The sequence below is a fragment of the Erpetoichthys calabaricus genome, chromosome 10, assembly GCF_900747795.2.
Source record: "Erpetoichthys calabaricus chromosome 10, fErpCal1.3, whole genome shotgun sequence".
In the NCBI taxonomy this organism is placed as follows: Eukaryota; Metazoa; Chordata; class Cladistia; order Polypteriformes; family Polypteridae; genus Erpetoichthys; species Erpetoichthys calabaricus.
This window is the reverse complement of record NC_041403.2, coordinates 170,489,327-170,508,758: the sequence shown is the minus strand read 5'-3', so window position 1 is coordinate 170,508,758 and position 19,432 is coordinate 170,489,327. Positions and strand designations below refer to the sequence as shown.

The 19,432-nt window shown below is 49.4% G+C and overlaps 1 protein-coding gene across 1 annotated transcript in view; it reads right to left on the bottom strand.

The window, feature by feature from the left end:
* frem1b (Fras1 related extracellular matrix 1b) overlaps positions 1-13,149 on the bottom strand; it is a 93,029-nt gene extending 79,880 nt beyond the window's left edge. Inside the window, exons 1-4 of the mRNA XM_028812487.2 lie at positions 13,076-13,149; positions 4,215-4,612; positions 3,955-4,049; positions 226-518 (exon numbers count right to left, since the gene is read on the bottom strand). Coding sequence (XP_028668320.1) covers positions 226-518; positions 3,955-4,049; positions 4,215-4,439 — 613 coding nt within the window. The 5' untranslated portion in view covers positions 4,440-4,612; positions 13,076-13,149. The remainder of the gene's footprint in view (positions 1-225; positions 519-3,954; positions 4,050-4,214; positions 4,613-13,075) is intronic.
* Positions 13,150-19,432: the final 6,283 nt, after the last annotated feature.

Here is a 19,432-nt window from a genome sequence, read left to right as displayed (position 1 = left end):
AAGAAACGGCAGGCATTTTCAAAAATATTCTAATCATCCTTAGCAGTGAAAATGCAAGCTGCTCCTTGTGTGCCATGGAAATACCAGTATAAAAAATTTCAACTAGGCACTTTCCTGGACAGAAGCCTCTCATCCTGACTAAATGAACATGGATAACAGAGTTCAATTTAAAACAGAGGAGGGGGGCCAAGCACAGTGGCCTAAAATCCCACTTATATGGGTTACCTTTTCGTAACTCTGTGCCAGCGCCACTTTCTTTTTGGTGAGCCCGACTGGAATCTTCCACGATCAGTTCTCCATGTGCTGGCACGTTAGTCTCTGAGGAGATGAGTCGCACTGTGCAGACTCCATCAGGAATGGACTTGAATGACACCACTCTGCTATCCAGCGAATTTGATAAACCATGGAATTCTGGAACTTCAAGTGCCACGGGGCCAAACTGGATCAGAGTTTCCTTGGGCTCCGTCACCTGCACCTCCAACAGGAACGTTTCCACAGTGGTTTCGGATTCAGTGAACCTGTAAGCCAGACATATCGGTCATCATCCTGTTAGCCATCATGTCACACCCACTTCTTTTTCACATACAATGCCAGCCATAAACACCGATCAATAGAAGAGGCACTTGCTGGCAGCCCGAAGGCAGTCACAGCACCACAACTTGGCTCCTGCCAAACGCACAAAGCCACAGAATAAGGAGGGCCGACATGCACTTAGACTCCCATTGTTTGTGCCAAACCTGCCACTCACTCCTTGACCACAGTCCACAGCCAAGGCCACTTGGTCAGGCATGGCCTCTAGGGCTCTCAGACTGAATGCCGCTATTTGAATTTGAATTTATTTGTGTCCCAATTCCAGTATGGAGCTGGTGTCCTGTGCCACAAACAAACTGTGATGTGTCTTACTGCTACAAAAACAGCTGTGAGGAATGGGAAGCAGGGTGGGGTGAAGCCCTGGGGAAAGCCCTTCTTGAGAGGGTACAGGACAGTTGTGTGACGGGTGAGGGACAGTGCTCACATGCCCCTCAGACTAAGCGGTTTACGACCCGGTCATCAGTACTAGTTTGAAAACAAGATGGCAATGCTGATGCTTCCCTCTGTATCTAAATATTTCAATAACCGTTGTCTGGTTACCGCTAGGATTTTGTTTTTCCTGTTGCTGTGGCTGCATCCATTACCATAATAATAAAGTGTATAAAAAAGAAGGTACAAACATAACTGTTACTTCCAGAATTGCTAGCCAAAGTTGGAGTATTTACTTATTCTTAATTTGAATATTCAAACCTCATTTTCTGGCTAAATTGACAGCGCCAGTAGCCACATACACATTTTATTTAGACCTGATTGAGCACCGTGCCCTGGTGATACAAGGGCTGAGGCTCCCATATTCCATGCCAAGCTTCACACATTTATCGCTCTCTATGGGCACACGGTGGACTCCCCCATCACTTGGACTAATTAATTAAAGGTAAAGGTTATGTTCTCAGGCCTGGAGGACAGCAAAGGCGCATAGAACTCCAGGCATCCTCCAGAAACAAAGAATCCAAAAAGTCACTGTTCCCCTGCCATCATCATGTACGGAGCCCTCCCTCTGACTTGCCACCTGGTGGCATCCCAGGTATCCTTCCCCGCCTCTCACCACTTGGACTTTGGTCTCTCTTCACATTTGCCAGTGGTCAGTCTATCTATATATATAACTCACTAAGCTGACAGAACAGGCAAGACAACCATGGGATACGCACGATATAGCCACGCCCGCCAACTCACAGAGACCCACCCACCAATGCTAAGACGATGGGATAAGTCGACAACTCACAGAGCCACGCCCGCCGACAACACAGATCCACGCCCACCAACTCTAAGACCATGGGACGAGAACGCCTGCCCGCCCGCCTGACTGTTACCAGCGTGTAAAACCATCGCAGCTCTTAACTCACAAACTGCAACAACACACCAAACAAGGACACCCTGTCTCTCGAGGCATTCACACTGCCGGAAGACAACCATGGGATACGCAAAAAATAGCCATGTCAGTCAACTCACAAAGCCCAGCTCACCAACTCGAGCACACGTCCACCCACGCTCTCAAGGCATTCACAGTGCCTGCTCATATGCCCGGACGCAACAACTCACCAACTCGCTGCTACAGTACACATGCACCACTGAGCCATGTTGACTTTTCATTATTCTTTTCGGTTTTGGCTGCATTTCTATATATAATCCACCAAGTCGTCCGACAACGGGATACAAATGACAGAGCACCGCCCAACAACTCGAACCGATACACAGACACGCCCACCAACTCTAAGAGCATGGGACGAGAACACCTGCCCACCTGACTGTTACCAGCATTCACCGTAACGTACTGGAGTGTAAAAACATCGCAACTGCTAACTCACAAACTGCAACAATTCACCAAACACCGCATCAGACGCTTTCTATATCTAAGAAGATATAGAGATACTCATTATTCCCCAGCACGCGTCCACCCACGCTCTCAAGGCATTCACAGTACCTGCTCATGTGCCCGGACGCAACAACTCACCACACACAAATTTTGCTTAATCTGACTCAACACGGGAAACCTCACTCGGTCCGGACACGGAGAGGATTGACAGATTGATAGCTCTTTCTTGATCCTGTGGGTGGTGGTGCATGGCCGTTCTTAGTTGGTGGAGTGATTTATCTGGTTAATTCCGAAAACGAATGAGACTCCCTACTGCTAAATAGTTAGACGCGGTCGGCGTCCAACTTCTTTGAGAGACAAGTGACTTTCAGCCACGTGAGATTGAGCATTAACAGGTCTGTGATGCCCTTGGATGTCCGGTACTCCACGCGTGCTACACTGAATGGATCAATGTGTGTCTACCCGGCGCCGACAGGTGTGGGTAAGCCGTTGAACCCCATTCGTGATGGGCACCAGGGCTTGCAATTGTTCCCCATGAACGAGGAATTCCCAGTAAGTGCGGGTCATACGCTAGCACTGATTACGTCCCTGCCCTTTGTACACACCCCCCCCCTCACTACTACCATGGTCGGGTGACTTGGTGGATTATATATAGAAAAGCAGCTGGAACCACAAAGAACAATGAAAAGACAACGTGGCTAGAGGTGCATGTGGACTGTAGCAGAGACGAAAGCGTTGGGGGCGGCCCATAAGCAGGCAGTGCGTACTGAACGATGATTGTATGTTGGTTCGTAGTGTGCATTATTGCAATGTTACTTTTCTTGGTGGTTTATTAAATTATGGATTTTTCAAATGTTCATTTTTTTCCGTGCTTAAAAATCATTAAAAAAGCGTCGTGATTATGCGGCGTGTTAGCTAGTTTCCTATATGGCCTGAACCCATGAACTCTACGACCGGAGACGGACTGGCATCCCTTTCTGGGAGGGATCTAGCTGCTTCAAGTGCAATGCGATGGCTGCAAGGGGCCATTTCTAATTCTACATATTTCTGCCACCTGGTTGGCAACATGGTGGCAGAAGAGGTGGTGACTCACTTGAAACACAGTTTAACTTTAGACTAGGGTTATTTTTTCTCTCATCAAGTTCACTTGCCCCTGATGTCAGACTCATTGTTAACAGTAAATGTGTGGTACACTGGCACAGATCCACGACCCACTCTGATGCCATTAGCATACGCTATGGATGGGGACTTTTGCTCCTCCTTTAGTTTCTCCTCCAATTTTTTTTATTTACTTGTTGAATCAGGGTGGCTATGGGTGGGCCAACTGAGTTTTTGCCCCAAAACAAAATGAATCAGCTCACTTAAGAAGGCAGGTGGCCACTGTGGGCCACACGGAGGGTCCAAGACATGGCGGCATCTTGGATGCCTGAAGGCACCAACAAAACGGGTGCAGATACAGGTGCTGTCCACGTATCATTTGTTCTTAAAGTGTCTTTTTTTGTGTATATTTAGTGTTCCCAGCTTCCATCCAGACTGTGACCCCTGGGTACCTGTACAGCCTCAGCATGACCTTGTCTTCGCCAAGCAGCGGGCTTCCATTGTGGACATACTTCACCTCGTCTGGCAAGAAGTGGCAGTCGAACACCTAGAGGGTGGAGGCACATAACAGGCTTTCTTAGGGTTATTGGTTCGCTGCTGAGCCCGTCTCACTGCCCTCTACAGCAACACCACTGACATACCACCATCCCTAGAAACCCTCCTGCACCCCACCCCACCCAAAAAAAACATCACATCCAGGAAGTCCTCTTACCTGTGGGCTCAGCTTACCAACACGCTGGGTGGCGGGCTCATTCAAAACCACCTCCACCTTGCAGGTGTCCAGCTCTTTGGGAATCTCAAATCGCAGCTCGCTGTCTGTTACAAACACTGACTGGCCTCTGCCCACCTTTAATCCTCTGTTGAGCTGGACCAGACTCGGTGCTGCAGGCAAGGCTACTGCTAACACAACGGAAACCAGGAAGGCCAAGTCAGCCATTGTGGTCCTACTGTTAGATACACTCTTAAGATGACTGCCGATTGTCCAGGACTAATCACATCCGAGCGTCTTCAAAGCACCACAGGACTGGACACAGTAAATGATGGCATCCACTCGCCTGGCTTAGGACACCGTGAGGAGATCTGATTGGACAAAATCCAGGAGAACAGAACCTGCGAACCAAATATACATGGTCAAAGTTAGGACAAAGAGTGGACAACTGACAGTGAGTGGATCCTGGGCTGGTCTGACCAACCCCACTCCTCCAGATGTCTCCAGCATTATCAAAATGTGTGTGGTGTGACAGTAGATGGCACTCTTGTGCCTTTCCCAAACCCCAAAAGGTGCCCAAAAGACTAAAGTAAAATAGTGAGGGCCTCAAAATGGGGGTCACAGCATCAAAACAACAGACAGGAAGCACACCCCCCTGGGGTCTTACTAAACAGGGTTTCAACCCTGTGGAGTGGCCCTTGCCCTGCCTTCATGTCTCACTTTCCACTCTGCCTCCCTCTTCCTTCCTGGACTCCACCTGTCACCTTCTGCATCCTTAAGCTGGCCACGCCCAGCTGCTACCATACAAACTGGCAATTCCATCTGCACCTCCATTGGTGACCGGAAGGACTACAGGAGTGGACAACGTCTGAAGAGAGCATCAGTTGAACAGCTCATCCCACAGCGGCCATTTGATATTTTTAGGACTTGCATATTTAGACATACTGGGAGAATCAAGACTGTGTGACAGAATCAATGAGCCACATCCAGGTGCTTTATAAAGCGAAGAAGAGCACAACTCAGACTGCGTGGGTTGCCAAACATGTGCACAAGAAAAGCGCAGGTCAAGACAACAGAGGCAGAGTAGAAGGAGAAGAAAAAGAAGGGACGTCAATTTGGGGAGTAAAGCATCATGGAAAACGCCGGCAGCTTCTCACAAATGAGTTTCATCAGAGGTCCCTCTTCACGACAGCCACTTACTTCATCTTCATGCACGAGCAGGATAATGTAGTCGTCCTGTCAGGTCTCATTGCCCTGACACCTCCCGCAGGAGCCCTGGCAGGGACTTGAACTCAGGGCCATCTTGTGCTCCACTCAGCTCTTTATGAATCATTTTTTCCATCTGCTTTTTATTTTTTAATGGCGTGCGATGAAGTGCTGTCCAGTTGCTCACTGCGGCCCTCCTCCTCATTTATACTCAACCTTCTGGGTTTCCCTTTTCACTCAAGACTCACAAGGGATTAAAGATGATAGGTCAGAAAGTGGACATGCACAGCGGACCGCCCAACATGAAATGGAGAACAGGGGAGCAAATGTCTACCAGTAGGGCAGGTAAACAGTAAAAGTACGGGCAGTGGAGGGACTGGGCACATACCATGATATGTCATCTACACGGTGAAAAAGAAATACCAAGGCACAGCTACTGACATAAAGGTGATGACATACAGAAAACAAGAAGAAAGAAAAGAAAGAGAGAAACCTGGCAGCAGTACACTGGCAGAAATGTCAGGAGGTGTAACGGTACAAAATACTGCACATGGTCAAAGTAGAATACCTTTTCTGAAAAAAGGAAAGCTACCTTATGTTCTACTGAAAATTACCTACATTTCTTTATTTTTTACAGTTCTGTAAAATCAATATTTTTCCACCTTCAAAATATACTCCACACCGTTTACTAGTACATTACAGTCACACAGAAAAAATGGCCGTTAATTTTAAAGAGTGAAGTTAAACAACTGTACAATGTAAAAACGCTACAGCGCTGCTTCAGTGACACCAAAGTTTCGATATTTGCATAATGACACGCCCCCTTCCACCAGCACCGCAGGGACAACAACTTTGACACTCGAGGCAGCAGACGTCTCCTTCCCCGCATGCTGAAGGTTTTATACGGTTAAGGAAGCTGATTGATGTAAACTTTAGCAAACTCCAGTGAAATCCTCACTTGCATGTCCAACTATCATGAAACACGTCACGGCTATCTGGTGTCATGACAAGAATGGACTCAAATGCAGAATGTCACTCTAATTAAAGCAGAACGCAAACTGGCTGACCTGATGTTCCTTTCTTTCTGTGCTGCTGTTACCAAAAACCTCACAGAAAACCCCCTAAATTCTATTTACACCTGAAGCAAATGTTTCAGTTTGACTTGTACACAACTACTGTACGCGGTCAAACAGACCTTGCTCTCTGAACACTCACTTTATGCATCTTGTTGGTCTTCTCATCTTTGACTCACAGCTCAGATCAGCCTGACTGGTGGCTACACTCCCAGGCCTAAGAGCCAAGACCAAGTTGGCACCGTACTCCGCTTAATGTAAAATTTCTCCCACCACACGTTTTCCCATTTGAAGGTGCAAGGACAGAAAATAGCAAAATATGAAGGTCAAAGATGAATGTATTGCAAAAAGACATGTAAATAACTCAAGGGTGCTCGGTGTATACAGTGAATTAGTAAATTAATGGTAAAGTCTATATACAGTATTATACGTACAAAAGATCACAATCCCTCCTTTCCCCACCTCATCATCACAAAATACACACAGCAAACACACTCACAAACTCTGTAAGGTGTGGTCACTGAAAGAAGTTGTTAAATGATGACAAATGGCTGAAGAACAATAACTAAAAGAGAAAAAAAAACACAATCACTGAGCTGACCTTTCAGGTATAAAGTGGAGAAGGAAAGTGCCTTTCAGTCGCGGTGGTCATCATTCTGTACCGTGTAGTCGTTAGACAGATGGCTGGCACTGCATAATAGACAGAGACGAGGGTATGAAAGGCACTTGACTTATTTTAAGGACCCTTACACACTTGTATTTGTTGCAGTGATTTCTGATAGGATTAAATAAAGGGTTATTAAAAAAAAAAAAAAAAAAAAAAAAACTCTTACCTCCACAGTTCTTCAAGAAATTATATTACCTTGGGATTTAATTTAGAAAGAAAGAAAAGTTAAAGCAAGATGACATTTTAACGTCCTTATTATATGTGGTTAATGTTTTATTAATAAATATAAGCATTTTAAAACTATCCCTTCTTTCTTAACTTTTATAAGTGACTTGAATAATTACTTCTCTTGCCTTAAAGTACATTAAAAAACGAGCTGTTAAATAGTTCATAAATGTAATCATGGAGTCAGGCTACATGCATATTTCACTGTGCTTTACCCCATTTTTTGTGCGTTATTACTTTCGATTCTTTGTTATATTTCATTTCTTTCAAAGTTCTGTCCGATTCTTTATTATCAGTCTGATTTTTATTATTAATGAGATCGTGTTTAAACAACTTAAAACAAAGCGACGGACAGACACACAAACGAGGAGAGCTCTGCGAGCCTTCCCGTGTAACGCGGCGTCTGCTAAACGTGACACTCGGGGGCAGGGACGGCCGCTTGTGCCACCACCGCAGGGTTGCCTGGTACGAGGGCCACGAACGCATCGCACCGAGTGTTTCACTTCACCTCACCGAGGAGGTTCGTCACCGTCGAGATGGCCACAGCGTACTGAACAGCGATGGATTTTCTAGAGGGTGTTGTATCGAAGACCCGTCCCTCGGAGGTGCCGAGACACCCGCATTGTATCGACGGGGAAGGTGTTTGAGTTACAGCCGTTACACAATGGAATGGGGCCGGTGAGCCATGTAAAAGCCGCACATTCCCCGGTTTTTGTTAGCTATAAGGGCAAATGGCTAAAAAGAAGGCCATTTTCTCCTTTTGTCGGCCGTCTAACAACCCTCCGTCCCCGCCGCTCCAAGTGACCACTTCCAGTGGCGTAGCGTGGGTGTCAGCCGCCCGGGGCGGAGGAAAACTCCGCCGCCCCCTTATTTAGGTATGGTTCAAATTTTTACAAGATAGTATTATTATTTATTGTGAAATTTTGCCGCCCCCTAAAAGTGCCGCCCGGGGCGGGCCGCCCCTGCCGCCCCCACTACGCTACGCCACGCCACTGACCACTTCTAAGCTGAACGTCTACGCGCTTGTAACGGGGTACAAAGTAACTAAGCACTGCAATCTCGTTAAACTTGAACATTTTGCAGTTACATTACAGTTACCGACTTACCTTGAATTTCGTTACTTACGTTACACATATTTGTCAAATCTAAACCAGCAAAGTGCAGAAGTCTTGGAGGGCAGCGTTCGAAAAGGCGCGTATTGGCAGGCGTCCTCCACGAGTGGCGCAAGGTGCACTGCACATGCGCAGTTTTCACGCGCGCGCCAGCCTGTGTAACTTTACGACGGTGCCCAGCCTGCTCTGCAGCTGTGTTAGGCGAAACTACAATACCGTTCGTTTTATTTCGGGATTGATTGTATTGATTGTATTTATTTACAAATCAAAATTGTGTGTTTTACTTTGAAAGATAACAACCTTTCACTTTTACGCATTTAAACAATACAATCAACAGATCTGTTAATTCAAGTTTACGGGACATTGATCGAAGTGAACCGCGGTGTGTATCCGGCAACCTTTATCATTAAATATTTGATCTTGTCCTTCCAGCCTCCAGCTTGATCAAAGCCCTCATAAGAAATTCGATTTAAAGAGGCCTGCAGGGCGCAGATCGGGTGGGGACAGTGCCAGTGACCGTGACAACTAGGGCTCCAAGTCGTAGGCAAACGCGGTAAGCACCACATGCCGTAAAGTGCGGCGGCGCGTCGTAAGTTGATTTTTCCGCCACTTCTCTTTAACGTTCCCGCAGACACGAAGAAGGCGCCCGTGCACGAGGGAGGCAAGTAAATCTTTTATTTAAGTGCAAGCGAGTGTTCGTAGTTCATTACAAAACAGCACTGCTTTTCTTATTTGATTCACACTTAAGCATTTTTGTGCTTTTTAACAATAGACCAGAACGCTCCTAACCCGTTCACTTGTAAACCTATTTGCCGTTATTCTCTAAGCGTCTTAGAAATTTGCAACTGTCGAAGGTTTTCAGCCAAACATTTGTTCTGTTGAGTTCAACGCTGTTAAAAAAAAAAGACACAAAGAGCGTTTTTACAGGAAGTCGCTGATGAGCAGTGAGTGACCGCTAATTCATGGAAACCAGAAGGACAAAATTCAATTCAAATAAATAAATAAATAATGAAGGCGTCACCATGCAGGTCATCTACTGCCAAACTATTGAGGTCACGCTCAAGTACACAGCTAGCTTGCAATTAAATGACAAGAAGTTATCAAACAGTACATTTAGTTTGAATCTTTGTAAAGTGTAGTGGTAGTGCAGAGCTGGCATTCCTGGCTCACAATGCCGACTGTGTGGGACATGCAGGACCTACCTGTGCATTTGTGGACTGATTGGTATTAGTGTGTGTGTGTGTGTGTGTCTGCGTAACAGCAGATGAAGGCCTGCTTTAACACTGAAATGTGTCAGGAATTCTAAAAATACATTTAGGTGAATTAAATCACATCCAACCTCGGCCTGAGCCCCCAGGTATGAACAGAGCCATCTTAACAGCATCATTGGCAAAGTGCTGCGCTGGGGCCCCTCTTTTAACAAAACAGAAACTTACATAGGAGTCTGAAACATAGTGGGCTCCCAGCCAGTGCCCATACTTTGTGACGGCCCTGGGTATGAAGACTCCCCTCTGTACCACCAGAGGGCCAGTGCCCATACGTTAAGATGCCCCTGGGTATGAGTACTCCCCCCTGTACCACCAGAGGCCCTGTGCCCATGCATTGTGATGGCCTTGGGTATGAAGACTCCCCCTGTACCACCAGAGGCCCAGTGCCCATACATTGTGACGGCCCAGGGTATGAGGACTCCCCCCTGTACCACCAGAGGCCCTGTGCCCATACATTGTGACGGCCCTGGGTATGAAGACTCCCCCCTGTACCACCAGAGGCCCTGTGCCCATACGTTAAGATGACTCTGGGTATGAGGACTCCCCCCTGTACCACCAGAGGGCCAGTGCCCATACGTTAAGATGGCCCTGGGTATGAGGACTCCCCCCTGTACCACCAGAGGGCCAGTGCCCATACGTTAAGATGGCCCTGGGTATGAGGACTTCCCCCTGTACCACCAGAGGCCCTGTGCCCATACGTTAAGATGGCCCTGGGTATGAGGACTCCCCCCTGTACCACCAGAGGGCCAGTGCCCATACGTTCAGACGGTTCTGGGTATGAAGACTCCCCCCGCCCCGTACCACCAGATTTACTTTAACCTATTTGGCTGACATCTTTACAACGTTTAGGGTACAACTGGTTGCATTTCTTTTGGTTTTCCAGTTGGCGCCCAGACAGGTGAAGTGCCCCCCTCAGGGTCACACAAAGTCAGTAGCAGGATTTGAACCCACAGCCTCAGGGTTTGACATCCAAACTCTTAACCGCTTCACCACCCTGTTTCAAAATATGTTTGTCAAATGAGTGCATTTAAACTAAAGCAGATCCTCTAATGATGGGTCTCTGTTAGTGGGTTGCACGGACTCTTTTCTGCTTGGCTGTGTGACTAAAGCAGCTGGGTGCCCATCTGTGTGCTTCTTGCCTGACACCCAGTGCTGCAGGGATAAGAATAACGCGGGTATTTTTCCTTCAATAAAATAAGTATTGCACGGCTTGCTACTTTGCTCGGACTACGTAGCGCACTTTACCTTTCACGTGTTAGTTGCGCCCGCCCAGCACTCCTCACAAGATGTACGTTCAGTTGCTCAACAGAAAGGCCGCGATTTCTGAAATATTGAGAGGATTATTTCAGCCAGGAGAAGGAAGCATTTGCCTCAGAACGTTGACTTTGTGGATGCTTCTACCTGTGGCTGCAGAAGGTTTGTGTGAAGCTAACAGATATGCAGGCACACGACATGCGCAGACCGTGAAATCCGTAGGTGTAGCGCAGTTCAGGGCCTACATGGCCGCCTGCTGGATAAATCCACTCATGGTAAGCAGGTTTCTCAAAGCCCAGCAGCCCAGTTTCTTTAGCTGAAACAAAAGTCTACATGGCATGATAGCTTCTGTGAATAACCGGATTATTAAAGCACATGGAAACGCATTGCTAGATGGGGGGAAGCAGCACAGGCGTGATACATCAGGGGGCTGCAATGGCTTCTGTTCAGTTACTGCTCGTGATGGCACCACCTGCTTTTGCTGTTAATTCAGCCTGAGCCCCTTCTTAAAAGTGTGCCTTTATGTGTTAAGCAGCCACCAAACAGGAATGACATGTGACCAGGTCACTTGTGGCTCTCGAACTGAGCTTCTGAAGGGCCCACCCAGTTTCTTAATTAGAAGCCAAGTCCTGCTTTACCTCGCTTGTGTGCCCCTTCTGCCAAAGCAGACATTCCCAGAGCTCTTGACTGTCTCTTTCCTGAGAGTGGCACCCAAATGTTTTGTGGCCCACCCGTGTCTCTCGGACCTTCACTTTCTTCTTTTCAAATGTTTTACTGTTTGATGGACACAACGTTAACGGGACATCTGTTGGCTCACCTTGCGCCTCATTTTTGTTTAGGTGAAAGGGAAGGGAAAAAAAGAAACAGCGATGGTCTAAAAAGTCAAGCGATTAAGAAAACTGAGAAAGGGGCTGAAATGAAAGGCTGCGCTCACCACGGCCCACCGTGATCCAGGAGTTTGATATGCTGGTGGCCACATGATAGACAGCTAAATGTGAAAGGCGCTATACTGTATAACAGCAAGATAAACAGAAAGATACCATAGAATAGATAGATGTGAGAGGCGCTATATAATAAATACCCTCAGTATGTGAAAGGTGGTATATGATCAATAATTATACAATGGATAAATAGATGTGAAAAATGCTGTATCATAGGTGGGTGTGAAAGGCACTATATAATAGACAGCTGTGTGACGTGCTTCATATAATAGGTAAATAGCTAGCTAGGTTTGAGAGGCACTATATAATAGGTGGTTGCTATGTGAAAGGCACTATATAACAGTTAAAGAGCGAGACGTGGAAATGGCGCTCTACGTTCAATGAGTGTGTGCAAGGCACTACGTGACAGACAGAGGTGAGAGTCAGCGTGGATCACAGAGTTAGAAGGGTGAGACTTGCACCCCATATGTTATGCTGGTTACCCCGTAAGAGCTGTGACGACATATTACATGTATGACATGGAGGCGAGCTAGCGAAATGGGTGGGAAAGGAGTTGTATGATAGATAAGTGTGAAGAAAACTGTGTAAGCAGGCGTGAAAGGCACTATATTAGAGATTTCAGAGACATAGACGGCAGGCACTACTACTTCAAGCTCCGCTCCACTCACTCGCCTGTCAACTTCCCAGTTTGGACTTTACTGCTCCTTCTTCCACCTCGCTGGTATTTCCAGCTGTTGTGCCCCCCCCCCCAACCCCACATTAATATTTGGACAAAACACTGAAGCTAACGAAATGACTTGAAGTTGGACTCGCCTTGTCAAAAGTGCCCACTGGGGTCCATTTTTGGTGTTCTCGTTTTATAGCGTCTTTCACCCAGCGGCCCCAGACCTACTTTTCTCCTCGCCTGCTCCATTCTCCTGTTCGGAGAGCATTTTCCACATGACTTTGCATTCTCTGTTTTTGTAAGCTGGTGACCAAATGAAACTTCCAGATGTCAGTTCCGCTTGATGCCCGCCCCCTGCCCTCCGTGCCAGTGGCTTGAAGTTTACCTTTTCCTTCTCTTGTGCCATTCACACCCAAACTAAACACTCCGTAGCAGAGAGGCCCTCGTCACATACCTGCTGCCAGAGTCCTTATAGGCCCGTGTGGCTTTGATTTGTGGCCCCTGGTGCTTCCTGGTTCGTCTGTCCCATAGCCCAAGTGTGGCCCACTCTCGCTCTGGTACCTCCCTGGACGTAGATTGGTATGACGCCCACCCACTCACTCACTCACACACACACCCAGCAACACAAAATGAAGCCGCTGGTCTGAGTGCCAGACGCAGGAAGTCTGTTGCTGGACCACTGGGGTCTCCTCGCTCGCACTCTCTCTCTCTCTCTCTCTCTCTCGCTCGCTCACTCGCTCAGCCGGACTCAAAGCCACAGATGTTTGTCGTTCCCTCAGGACACGAATTCCGTGATAGGCGAAGCGGCTTCTATGTCAGACAAATAAATCAGGACGCGCTCCTCCACATGCACGCTCACCTTGCTCCTGTCCGCGGGATCCTTGCACCGACGTTCAACATGTCTGCTTCCTTTACCGCTCACTGCCCGCCTGCCTGCACGGGTAAGGCACATCCTCAACTCCATGTAAAGCTGGGCGTTGCATTCAACACAGGAGTGAGCCGAAGACCACATGAGGCTGTGACCCGGGTGTGTGCCAGCTGCCAGGTGAGCTGTGCCTGCACTGAGTGCCACCCACCTTCACCACCTACCCCGGAGACATCCGGCTAATTACAGGACCTCGCCCAGGTCTCTCATCTTTAGTCATCAGCCAGAAAAAATGCGGCGGGGGGTTATGGCCTGGAGGAGGAGGAGGGCTTCCTCCATTGTTTGTTTTAACCTGCCCACAGGCCTCCTCTGATTACTCTAACAGATTTGACAAAAATACAAGAGTTGATGGTCTGGGGTGCAAATGCAGGCCACATGCCATAACTTGTATGCTCCTACTGTCCCCGATGTCATTGTTGTCATGGGAGAAGAAATGGCATAGGACGCTGTAGGGCTGGAGCTCAAAGCAGTGCCATGGAAGTTGGCGGACCTGACAAGGAGAAATGGACAGACGGGCATACACCGCTTTCTAAAGGCGGGACCCACGGGTAGAACAGCCCAGCTTGTCCAATCAGCCAGTGTGACCGAGGTCAGAGTCATGGATCGGTGCGTCATATAGCGCCTTTCTCCACGCACACTCTTACAAGGCCGTTCCTCAGTGGCAGCACAGAGCGATTAGCTTTTAAAAAGCAGTTGAGTCTGACTGGACCACCGTGTGCAGAGAGGTGGCAGTAGGGTGGAACAAGCCATGATGTCACGGTGACTCATCTCAGCACTGTGTACGTCACCCTCACGGAGGCTGCTTTGGTCCGTCTTGGTCACCTCGCTTCTCTTTGGGTTATTCCGGGTCTGCCCAGCCGTTCTCTGTGCAGTATGGTGGCCCGCTGACTCCTCTGTGCTTGGTGCCGTTTCATATTCCACCCCTTGAAGGTCCTTTTATTGAGTGGCACCCCTCCAGTGGCCTTCTCCAGGCCAGCAACCGCAGTTCAGTAGGACAGAGTGAAGTTTCATCAGCACACCACGTGAGGCAAGTGGCACTCAGGTCACATTTGGACGATGAGCGGTTTGCCAGTCTCTTTGGGGACCGCAGCCTAATTATGTTCCTTACAGCCTGCAGCACAGATCCGGCGACAAAGCTTTGTCTGTAGCATCACACAGCGTGATGGCATATTGTGACAGATGTGTCACAACAAATTGTATAGCGTCACTTTCATGGCAGGTAAAGTGGCACCATCAACAACATGCTGAATTGAGCTTTGGAGTGTCGTGAAGGTGTCGTCGTTGTGAGACGAAGCCTAAGAAAGCTGTGATAATTAGCTCACCACAATGGAGACGTGTGCCATGTCGATCGAATGTGAATGATGACGTCTCTGCCAAGAGTGCGCTGACCTGGGGGGCTCCCCTCCACTCCCTGAATCAAGACCTCCGGTGGTCATGGAAAGGCCACTGACTGGACATTTATTGGTGACGAGTGCTTGAAGACAAAGGCCAGGGCCAAGTGCGGGCAGCAACACAGGTAGTGTGGTGGGCACTGAGTCTTACTGTAGCTTTACAGCAGACTGATGGCGTCTTGCTGTGGCAGCGTGTTTTATTGCCATCATGTGATTGAATGCCAGGCTAGTTGCACCATTGGGCGTCCGTATAATGTGGTGCCATGTGCCTGTTGGTGTCTGAGATGTGTGTAACTCTGAGTGATCACCGATTCTTGGACTTTTTTGACGGTGATCCCTGGTTCTCGTCTTAGGCACAATCTTTGGTCTGTGGTTCTCGCCGTCTGCTCTCATGGTCTTACAATGTCCATTCTTCTCTGGCGCAGTGCGTCCATGAACACGATGCCAGTTTAGAATGAGGAGACCTCGGCCAGCAGCTGAGCAGATGAAGAAACAAGCAGGAAGCAGCTGGCCACCCCACTGGCCAACAACCTTGGGTGAGTGCTTGTGCCCACTGGCTCTTGATTGGCTCCGCTCAGGTGGCATTAAGTGGCCACCACTGGTATTGGAGTCTCTGCAAGCTCAGGTCAGTGTAGGACAGAAGTGAACTCGCCCGAGATGTGCCATTGAATAAAGGAGGTGGGCATGTAGATGAAGAAGCAGTGACGGATCATACGGGCAAAAGTGAGGACCAGAGGGGCTGGCAGGGGCTGGTGAGGGCATAGGAGCAGCACCAAGAAAAGGGGCATAAAGACTCTTTAAAAGGCATAGCGGGCAGCAGGTGAGTGGTGCAATCAAGTGGCCAGGCAGGCAAGTATGGGGACAATTTAATTGGGGTCAGCTTAGTGGAAGTGCCCTCTGATGGCAGCGGATTCTGTCGCATACCTTGAGTGCTCTCCTCGTGCCTGGCATATATCTCCTTATGCCAGCTTCCCATCCTTTCCCCTGCTCCTTGAGCACTAATGTAGATAAGGATTGCTGCCCTCTAGTGGGCTTGCCCTCCCATGTTCTCTCAGTGCCCACTTCTCTCCTCTTTGTATTGATGGTAGCACACCCCACCGAACACCCAGCCACCAGGAAGCACATTTGGGTCTCAGTGTAGGAGAAGCTGGCAGCAGCGAGCCGTCAGTCTTCATTAATGTGCCACCCTGTCAAATTAGCACACTTCACCATGAGCTGTCACTTCCCTGTCACTCAGATGAAGCTGCTGGGTCACATTAGATTCAGCTTGTTTGCTCACTCACTTGTCCACAGACGTGCCCATCTGGCCTCTGGTCGGGTACCAAGGCTGTGGCCTTCGTGCTTCAGTACATGTCCTTTCTCGGGTGGGCTAGAGTGCCAGTTGTTCACTTGGGCTCAGTTGCATGCCCAATTTCTAAATGCCGACTGTAGATTCAAGTGAATATTTCCTGGCCAGCATTGGCGTCCATCACAGCTCCAAAGGCCTGGGTTCAAATTCCTGCCTGAGGTGCCCATTTGAAACAAATAAAGAATCTGAACAACTTGGAAGGACTGACGGCCGAAGTGAGCCGCAGCGCTCGCCCTGGGGAGGCCAGAATCGGCAGGAAAAGGGGCCGTGGGGCCACTTGGGGGGCTTCGGAAGGGTGACAGATTGGCGATCGGCCCTCTATTGGCATCTGTGGCACTGATCAGTGTTAAGGCATGTGACCGGGTGTGCGTGTCAGCTCGCAAAATAAAACTGGGCAGATGACCTGAGAACCCCCCGCCCACCGGGCGCGCTGTTGTTTCTGGCAGTCGTCTCCAAACAAACATGAGCGCCAGGGCCAGTCTGCTGTGAGAAACGTCCAAAAAAGGAGAAGGCGGCGGAGCTCGGCTGGAGGCCCCCGTGGTACAAGCTGAGCTCGACGCAGATTTGGGAGCTTTAGAGGCTCGGCGCCCGGGGCAAGGCTGAAACCTGCAGAGTGCATGAGGAGGGCACCGCCACCTCACATGACCCCACGCCATCTGTATAGCGCCTTTCGCAACAAGAGCAGAGCTATAAGGGGACACTGCCTGTGACAAATGGTGGGGGGGAGGGACGCTTTAGGAGCCACTCTAATGCCACTGGGAATGGGCATTGCCCCGTCGTGTTTCCAGAGGTGACCCTCAACCAGCAGACTTGGCTTCAAGTTTGCATTTTAGTGGTTGAGCCGAGCGCCAGCGACCCACTAGACCTTTGACAAGCCTCACGTTCTCAAAGCAGGGCACCAGAGTGGCACCCACACACAAAGCCTAAGGCTGCGACCAGGTGCAGACCACATTAGCCGGTGACATCCCTGGCACTACAGTGCCACACTGTGCCATTGCCTAAACCGCAGCTTTGTCCCGTCCCATCCACGTCTAATCCAAACTGAAGTCCTCCCGGTGCCTCCAGTGCTCGTGCACTTGGGGTTACTGCTGGCCAGGCCACACTAACTGGCAGGCTCTAGCGGGCACATATAATGTGGTTCGACGGTCTGTCTTTGATTGTGATCAGGGATCATGGGGTCTGCCATCTCAGAGGAGGAAGTAGGGGGGCAATGGGCACCTTCTAGGCAAAACAAATAGGAGCCGAAGACCAGAACCACAGGCACAAAGTGGGAAGATGGCATTATGCAAATGAGCACGTCTTGATGCAAACCATCCCAGTGCAGTCAGTAATGCTTATCCATCGTAAAGGGCAGAGTGCCCTGCAAGAAATAACGCAGGCGGTCTGTGGAGATGGCGTGAGAGGGGTGGGCACGGCGTCTCCCGCAGCACAATGCATTATCATATTTCCACGTAATTAGTTGGTTTTTCCACATGAAATGAGAAAGCGGATCGACGTTGCATTAAACTGCCTGGAGGTCTGGTGGCAAACCTTAACTTGCGCCGCCCGCGTGAATGATCTCCTTTGCTTGGCCGTCATGCCCACCACCCCACACTCCATCACTTGGTTTGAGAGGACCCCTTAAAATAGTATAAAGGGTGTAACAGCAGCGGGTACACTCCTGAAGAGCACTGGTGCCAGTCTGTGAGCCATGAATGCACACCCCCCCCAGGCCTGACTGTAGCATCTGTGCCCACCTCGCTAGACCTGGCCTGGTACCTGAAACTGAAAGAAACGTCACCTTGGGCAGAAAGCCCAAATGATACATCAGATCTTACCCTTGGTTCCCGAGTCCAAAGGGCATGGTGATGGGTCATCAAAGTGTGCCCACTTACTGAAATGTTCCAGATGACCCCTGACAGACGAGTACAGTTAGGAGGGAATTTGAAGGGACCCCTCTTGGACTACAGGTGTTTTGGGGTGCAGAGACCTCTCGGCCAACAGTGTGCCAAGGTGGATGGAGCCGGCACTGCCAAAGCCCGTCTTCATTAAGTTCTGGTTGGACCAAGCAGTCCAGTGTCCGGCCTGCCTGCCAACTGAGTGGAAGCGGCCTGACCCCCACTTTGGCCCTGCAAAGACCCCCCAGGTGCTTCACATGCAACCTCTAGGTTTGACCCTGCCTGTGCCCTAAAAGTGCCCCAGATGAGTGCAGAGCGGTTAATGGAGGATTCTGGGACGAAGGTGTTTGTGGAGTTCATGGGTGTGAATGGCTGAAGCCCCTTCAATAAGTGGACCACCTGAGGGTCTCAAGCCACTTAACAAGTGAATGAATACATGAATGTGCAAGTGGGGGTGCAGGACTCCTCGTCGAGAGAGGGGGTGGGTAACCTGCTGGGGTCCACTGGCCTTGTCAGTGACTCGTGACGCCGCTCCCCCCATTCATTAAGGGGGTCTTTTCAGAGGCTCGTCTGTTCAGGGTCTGCGCTGGCGGTTTTGACGACGGGGTCAGCAGAGCTCGGGGGGCTGCAGGTGGGGTGGTGCCATGAGAGGTGCCATATATTCAGTCAGCTGTGTGTGCCAAGCCAAAGTAGAGGCTCAAAAAACAATCGGCCAAGTGAGACGAGCCACCGCGGGAGCGCCGAGCCTGCCAGCTGAGGCCCGTCCCACCGCCGACCCCACCGTTAAGTCACATTAGTCAGAAGTTGCTGGATGCTCCTTGGCTGGAGTCCTGGCACGGAGGGAAGTAAATTTAGGTCAATTAATTAAATCAAAGCCATTGGAGACGTCAGAACAAATAAAAGGAAACACGGGGCTGGACTTCGGGGGGCTGGCACACGTGTGAGCTAACGGGAAGGTGGGGGGCTGCCCGGAGAGCCATGTGCCAGCCTGGCCATTGAGTGAAGTCAGCGACAAGCTTGTCACAATGTCCGATTGTCCCAGCGTGTCCTCGGTTTTATAGGGCAGGCTGAAGATGTCGCCCTTTCTTTGGCCTCCTTGGTTGGCACCGTAACCATTCTGTTTAGGAATCTCTAGCCGCTCATCGCTAATCGTCTTCCCAAAGTGAGTTGTTGCCAACAATGCAATATTCCGCTTTTTGAAGCGCACCAAGCTGGCACACGCCACTCCGGCGGCCTCACTAACAAATTCACACTTGCAGGATGAAAAAGA